At 44.3% G+C, this 7,340-nt stretch overlaps 1 protein-coding gene across 1 annotated transcript in view; it reads left to right on the top strand.

Moving 5' to 3' along the window:
* Positions 1 to 570: 570 nt before the first annotated feature.
* SLC9A2 (solute carrier family 9 member A2) overlaps positions 571 to 7,340 on the top strand; it is a 37,746-nt gene continuing 30,976 nt past the window's right edge. The window contains exon 1 of the mRNA XM_073351509.2: positions 571 to 996. Coding sequence (XP_073207610.1) covers positions 732 to 996 — 265 coding nt within the window. The 5' untranslated portion in view covers positions 571 to 731. The remainder of the gene's footprint in view (positions 997 to 7,340) is intronic.

The following is a 7,340-nucleotide window of genomic DNA, read 5'->3' as shown; positions in this document are numbered from 1 at the left end:
GATATTGGGGTGCGGGTGGGGGAGTTCCGCATTTCCCTGGCTGGTTGATTTCTCAGAGTCAGCACTGGCAGATGAGGGAGGGTTGGGAGAAGCTGGGAGCGCTGGGAGAAGTGGGAGGAGGCCTAGTGGGCAGAGTGCAGGTGAGGTGGTCCCAGGAGGAGGAATCAGTGGCAGGATCCTGGGGCAGGTGGCAGAAGGCTGCCGTAACTGCAGCGGCCGGGGTGGGGCTCTGCCATGCGGCGCGCACAGATCGGGCTGCCTAGCGGCTCCCCCTTTCCCCACTTGTCCCCAGCCCCAGCTTTTGGGCGGGGTCCTTCCTGCCCAGCCAGATCCGGAGAGCCGGGGCTGACTATTTCCTGGGCCCAGCCGCACCTCGCTCGCTGCCGCGCCGGGAGCGGGCTGGCCCCTGGGAGCCGGCGGTAGGTGCGCGGTGGCAGCCAGCGCCCCGGTGCCCGGGGCGGCCGCCGAGGGGCGTTGCCGGGGCGAGCGCAGGGCTGGCCCTCGGGCAGAAGCGGGCGGCCGGGGCAGGAAGGGGCGAGCAGGGGCGTTGCGCGGGGCGAGCAGCAAAGGGGCAGAGGGAGCGGGCGCCTCTGCGTCGCCCCGGGGCGGGGCGCATCCAGCCGGCTCCTCCAGAGCCCGGGGAGCGAGGCAGCAGCGGCCGCGGGTGCCCGGCCCGGCAGAGGGGGGCTCATGCTCTGAGTGGCAGGGCGGGACCCTGACCAGCCGCCCCCATGGGCTGCCGCTGCCCCCGGCTCCCTGCCGGGCCCCTCGTCCTCCTCCTCGCCTGGCTCCTGGAGCCCGCCGCCGTCTCTGCCTTCTCCGAAGCGGCGATGGGCATCGCCAGCCCCGACCCCGGCAGCTCAGGGACTCCGCAGCCGCCGAGCGGGACCCCCTTCGAGGAGACCCGGGTCCACATCTTCACCCTGGACTATCCGCACGTGCAGATCCCCTTCGAGATCACCCTCTGGATCCTGCTGGCTTCCCTGGCCAAGATCGGTGAGTGACCCCGGCCCGGCCCGCGAGCCTTGGGGCTGGCACCGATGGGGAGGCTGAGGCTGGGCGACTGCCCCGAGTCCTTTGGCTCACACAGGACTTGGGTGGGAGCCCGGTCGGCGGGCGGGTGGGGGCAGTGCCCAGTGCACTTCACCGGCGGGGGAAAGCTGCCTGCAGGAAGCTTTTACCAGTGTGGCAAAGGGCGAGCCTTGCAATGCACGCTTTGCCTGTCTATTTCGCTGTTAAAAACAGGCAAATATATGGGTAGATAATGTGGCTCTCCCTGTCTGTTTATACGCTGAGGGCTAGTGAGAATGCAAACACATAAGGCTACTGCTCACTCAAGAGTCCCACTACTGTTCAGAAACCCCTGAAAAGCAGAGAAAGTCCCCACGATATGGCTTCATTTATATATGTATTCCCTGATTGTTCATTTGGCAAACACCCACCTAGATTCTAGATTTTAACTTAACCGTGGCTTTCACTTTGACCCTGCTGGTTTTTTAAGAGGAACAGTGAACAACACTGATTTACTAAAACAAATGCAAGTCACTGTGAATTACCTTTCAGTGTGACAAGTTCAGTGAAAACTGCTCAGATGAAAGATAAGGTGGATGAGATAATACATTTTATTGAACCAGCTTCTATTGGTGAAAGAGACAAGTTTTGTAGCTCTTCTTCGGGTCTGGGAAAGGGCTCAGTGTCACAGGTAAATACAAGGTGAAACAACAGATTGTTTAGCATATTTAAGGAACTTTTCCAAGTGAAGTGTCCCTTTTACACCCCTTCATGGGGAGAATGGAAAAGAGACAGGGAAGGCAGATTGTGGGGGGTTGTTAGTGAGTTATACATTGTTGCAATTAACTGTAAATCCAGCATCTCTGTTCAGTCCTTGATTTGTAGTGTCTCGCAAAGTTATGAATTAAGCTCCCAGGCTAGTCTTTTGAAGATGTTGTGAAGATTTCCTTTGAAAATGAGGACTGATAGGTCAGGTACAGAGTGGTAGCTGACTTTTAGAGTTACTGACAAGTGACCATTAGATTTTCTTCTATTGCTTAGTGATGTAATTTGAAGCCTTTGGCATGATTTGGCTGACCGTTTTTTTGCTTCTTCGAGAGAACCAGTATGAAGGAGAACATTAGATTAAACTACCCTTAGAAAATGTCCCTCATAATAGGGCTCAACAAAACGTAATGTTTAAAACATTTGGTTGCAAAATATTAAAAATGTAGCACTAAAAAAACGAATAGTTTCATTCATCCTTCTGTGTATACATGAAACACATTCCCTAGAGTCTCTAGATACATATTTACAAGACGTCTATGAACACTGTATTCCTTTCCACAAAATATTACACTAGGTAATGGTAGGCAATTATATAATTTATCTTTAATAAAGAATTTCAGCGAAAGAAAATCGATGGCAAGGGACTGATGGAAAGCACACAAAAATGTTAATCAGTGTGGATTAAGCCTCCCCTTAGAATTTTTTTTTTTTACCACTCAGCTGTGTCCAGGGAATAGTCTCTGAAAGATGAGGAGCACTGAGTGGTTAGAAAGGTCATTCATTCTCTGATGTGGGAAAAGTTTGTATTGCATAGTTTCACGGTGTTGTCTTCTGTTTATTCGGGAAATATATTTTTGTTTTTAAATTAACTGTTTTATTTCTTGTTACAATAAAATATGAATTTAAACTAGTAACAGAGTGATCTAGAAAACAAAGGATTTTAGGAACTGTGTAAAAATCAGTAAAGACCATGTATAAATGATGACATTCTTTTAACTAGGTCTCTTTCTAAGCAGTCCTTGAGAATCTTAGCTTCGAAGAACCTCCTTTGAGGAATAAATGGGAAAACATAACATTACCATGTTTGTTTGACTTCAAATGCCTTTTTTTGTATCACACATTTCACTGAAAACTATGAATACATTCATGTGGATAACTACTTATTGAGCCAAATTAGCTATCATTTACTTGTCAAACTTTAGTCTTCTACTTGTGAAATCTAGATATACAGAGCCACATTGTGCTTAGTAGCCATATAGCTCTGCTCCTGCAAACACTCTTAAGGCATGTGCTTAACTTTAAGAATAGTCTCCTTGGCTTCAACAGAGCTACTACAATTTACACCCTTCCAATGGGACTACTTATATGGTTAACCTCAAGCATGTACATAAAGGTTTGCAGGTTCAGGGCCTATATATTTAATTTTGATATATAGAGCACCAATGTATTACAACTAATCACCTGATATAAACACATGCCATTCATTTTGTATCTATCTCTCCTCATTTAAAAGAGTACTGTAAAGTTGATTTAGGCCAAAATTTAGGTTTTGTAATAAAAAGCCTTACAGAAGCTAAGACCAATGGAAATATTTTTGTGATTATTTTTATAATTCCAATTATGTCATTTAAAAACATAAATATTCTGGTGGACTGTTTGCTATCCAAATATTGCAGTACTTTGCTAATGCTTAAGAGTCCAGAAGGTGAAAAAGACTAGTCTAATTTTATTTTCTAAGATGAATGCAATGCAAAAAGTAAACAAACAGCATAAACTATGAGAAGTAAATTAGATTTTAAAAACTCTTTCAGATACAATAATCGAAAGCTTTATCAGTAATACAGAACATTGCTTTATTAAAAAATGCACTAAACAGTAAGACCCTTTCAAAAGTTACTCAAGCTCATAGGATATGATCAGATTTTATAACCTCTCATTGCACATGAACAGAACTTCATGAACCTGAAGGCCAAGTATATTTAAATGTGGTGTTATTACTAGAGCTGGTCAGAATATTTTTGACTAAATGTAGTGTTGTCAAAATATGCAGTTTTGTTGAAGCCAAAATGTTACGCAGAGAACTTGTCGATCTCATCAGTGTTTTCATCTGGAAGGTTTCAGAGGGTGGGGGTGGCTTGTGGTTACTGCAAATCAGAGAGAGTAAGAGAACCCAGAATCTAAAACCTGAGCTTTCTGAGTGAAAAATGGGCATTTTGACACAATGCAGTTTCACAAAAGGTTTTGTTTTGTTTCAACACAGAATGAAAACAATGGCTTTTTTCAAAATGATTTTTAAACTATTTACGTTACCAAAATGTTTGTTTTTATGAGCAATACCATGCATTTAAAAAAATCAGATTTTTTAAAATAAAAAGTTATTGAAATGATTTTCAAAAGTTTTAATTTTAGAGAGTCTATTTCAATAAGGCATTTGATACTTTTTCTGATAAGCATTTTGAAAAATTCCAGAAGAAAATTCATGACAAATTAAAAAAACAAAACAAAACAGAAAAAATGGGTACACTTTGAACTCTTGGCAATGAAAACAACTTCAATGTTTCAGTTTTTTCTGAAATTAGCTTTTTCATGTCCCACCAGCTTTACTTTGTATTAATAATAACTACGGGGTTTGGCCTAGGAGGTAAAATTTCCAAAAGGGGGCCAGAGAAAGTGTGAGAATGACTCTGTAGCCTAGTGGTCAGTGCGCTCACCTAGGAGAGCAGGTTCCAGGTCCCTGCTCCAATGAATATTTAAATATTTTATACAAAGTGGGCCTATGCAGTCATTCTTACTCTCTCTGGCCCAAAGAATACTTAATTATTTATACCCAGTGAAACAGCTTCTGGAGGAGAAATTGATAGAGTACCATCCCAAATAGCTCTATAGGCCAGTGATTAAGGCATTTCTGGGGGAGATCTGGCTTCAGATCTCTGCTTCAAATTAGACAGGGGGGGATTTGAACTCCCACATCCTGCTTGAGTGTTCTAACCACTAATAGAGCCTCCTTCTGGATGTCTTTTGTGTGGTGTAGGTGTGCTCGGAGAATGCCTACCAGATTGGACCCCCCTGGCAGGATAGACAGGGGAATGCTTAGTTTGAGAATCTGCCAGAATTTAGCTGATGAGCAGATTTGCAGTGTCAGGACTTGGGTGGCTTTGCACATTTGCACCAGCAGAAATTCAAGCACCTCCAAGGCTAAGTAGCTGAGCAGGGGTTTTGAAGATCTAAATTTTGTACTTGGGCATCTGAAGTGGCAGTTAGGCACCTCAGTCCCTTTTTGGATCTAGCCTATCACTTTTGGAAACGGCCTTTAGGCTCCTAAATCACGTGGGTACTTTTGTAAATGTTACCCCAAATCTCATATAACCAGCTTTCAATATTTTAAGTGGCAGTAATAGCAGTATGACTACGACTTGGAATTTTCATTAATTAAAGTCTTTCTTTTCAGAGCTGACATACTAAGGTGCAGTTTCCATTGTCTTCTGCTAGTTTCAGTAAACCTTGCCCAATGTCTTTGCATACCCATACTATATAGTTCCACTTACCGTGCCATCCTGTGAAAATACAGATGCACAATAAAAGGTAATTCATGAAAGCTAGGAGTTGCCAGCTCTCCACCCTGATGCAATAAAAGGCATAGTTATGGTTTTATATTACCTGTGCAGAATCCAGGTGTCAGAAAGAAAAATTTTGATTCAGTTGACCACAACAAGCACGCAGGGCTATAACTAGCAGGAAAAATTGGAATCCTTCTGGGAGGAGCAAGCCCCAGAAACCTGTGAAACTTGACTCCAGGGGTCCGGTGGGATTTCACTCTCTTTATTGGAAAGTTTGGTCTTCTATCATGGCAGAAACCAGTGCGAAGCATGACAATTCCACATGGAACTGATTGGAAGGTGCAAAACACCACCTACGGTCCCCAATGGCTCGTTCTCATGTCCCTTAAAGCCCTTACCGGTGGTGACCAGGCAGCAAACTGGAGGTGTCCTAGTGCAGGTGGTACTGAGTGAGTTTGGCAGCTCTTCCACATTCACTCAGATTCTTATTCTTGAAATAAAAAAAAAATCTGAATTTACGTGCGCTAGATATATTTTGGAGGGCAAACTTGCTATATCGGCGCCCTGTAATAGAAAAAATAACTATGCTTGTGCCCTTTTAGTTTAAAAATATCTTTATGGTGTATAATAAAAAAGGCCTGAAAGGTTTTTGTTTGCAGTTTTTTTCTGTTTGCTTTTTACACAAGAAATTCAGACATGGGGCTTGTCTATACGCACAGTTAATATTGTTTGAAATGGGAGTAGATCAGAGCGCACTAGGGAACTTTTAGTGCACGGTACCAAGATCCACACAGACGGGTAGTTTGTAGCATGCTAGCATGACTTAGATTTACACCCCATCTTGCCACACACTCGCTGTTCATCAACCCATGCCCTTTGTCTACCCTAGAAGACTCTATGGTGAGCAGAAAACTAGTGAAATATGGTGTTATAAGATCAAAAGCTGGGCAACTGATGCCTGGTGTGCACAAAGGTTTTGTATCAAATTAACTATATTGTTTGTGGGTGTGAGTTTTACTGAAATAGTTAAATCAGTACCATCTGGAGTAGAGATGCAGTTATGTCTCTATAAAGGCATCTAAGGCCTGGTGTACACTAGGAAATTAGGTCGGTATAACTGTGTTGCTCAGGGGTATGAAAATTCCATACCCCGAGTGATGCAATTAAACCAACCTAACATGTGGTGTAGACAGTGCTAGGTTGATGGGAGAATTCTCCTGTTGACCTAGCTGCCACCTCTTGGGGAGGTGGATTCCCTATGCTGATGGGAGAACCCACCCTGTTAGCATAGGTAGCATCTTCACTGAAGTTGTTAGACAAGTTTAGACAAGACCTTATACTGGTTTAGCTTATTCCCCTTCCTGTATGGGAATAGCTATAGAAATATAGGGCCCTTTATCCCAGTGTAACTATACCCACAGTAGGGGGATTGTACTGGTTTAACTATACTAATATAGTGAAATTGGTACAATTTGTGTGTGTAGATAGCTCTGAGACGGGAAGGGATTGAGAGTCAGGTTGTTTAAAAAATGGTGTGTATGTTAACAGCCATTAAACTTCAGGGACTGAAGAACACTTTCTGGATGTATTTGTTAAAGGTTCAACTTCTCCATCTCTTGCATTAAAAATGAGAGGGGCTACTAAAGAGTTCCCAACAGATCCTTCAGCGAAGCCAAGTCTGATCAGACTTGACATTCTTGATATTTTGGAGGAAAAATGAAACAGAAGAAACACACTTGCAAGGGGGAAAAAAACCTATTTTCTAAATACGAGTCATAAGCACTGACTCCGTGGGTGCTCTGGGGCTGGAGCATCCATAGAAAAAAAATAGTGGGTTCTCAGCACCCACCAGCAGCCCCATGGATCAGCTCCTCCCCCTCCCCCAGCACCTCCCACCTGCTGCGATCAGCTGTTCAGCGGGATGCAGGAGGCACTGGGGAGAGGGGGAGGAGCGGGGGCAGGAAGAAGTGGGGCTGGGGCAGAGCGGGGGCAGGAAGATGCAGG

This window comes from Lepidochelys kempii, chromosome 1, assembly GCF_965140285.1.
Source record: "Lepidochelys kempii isolate rLepKem1 chromosome 1, rLepKem1.hap1, whole genome shotgun sequence".
Taxonomy (NCBI): domain Eukaryota; kingdom Metazoa; phylum Chordata; order Testudines; family Cheloniidae; genus Lepidochelys; species Lepidochelys kempii.
This window is presented reverse-complemented; position numbering and strand designations above follow the sequence as displayed.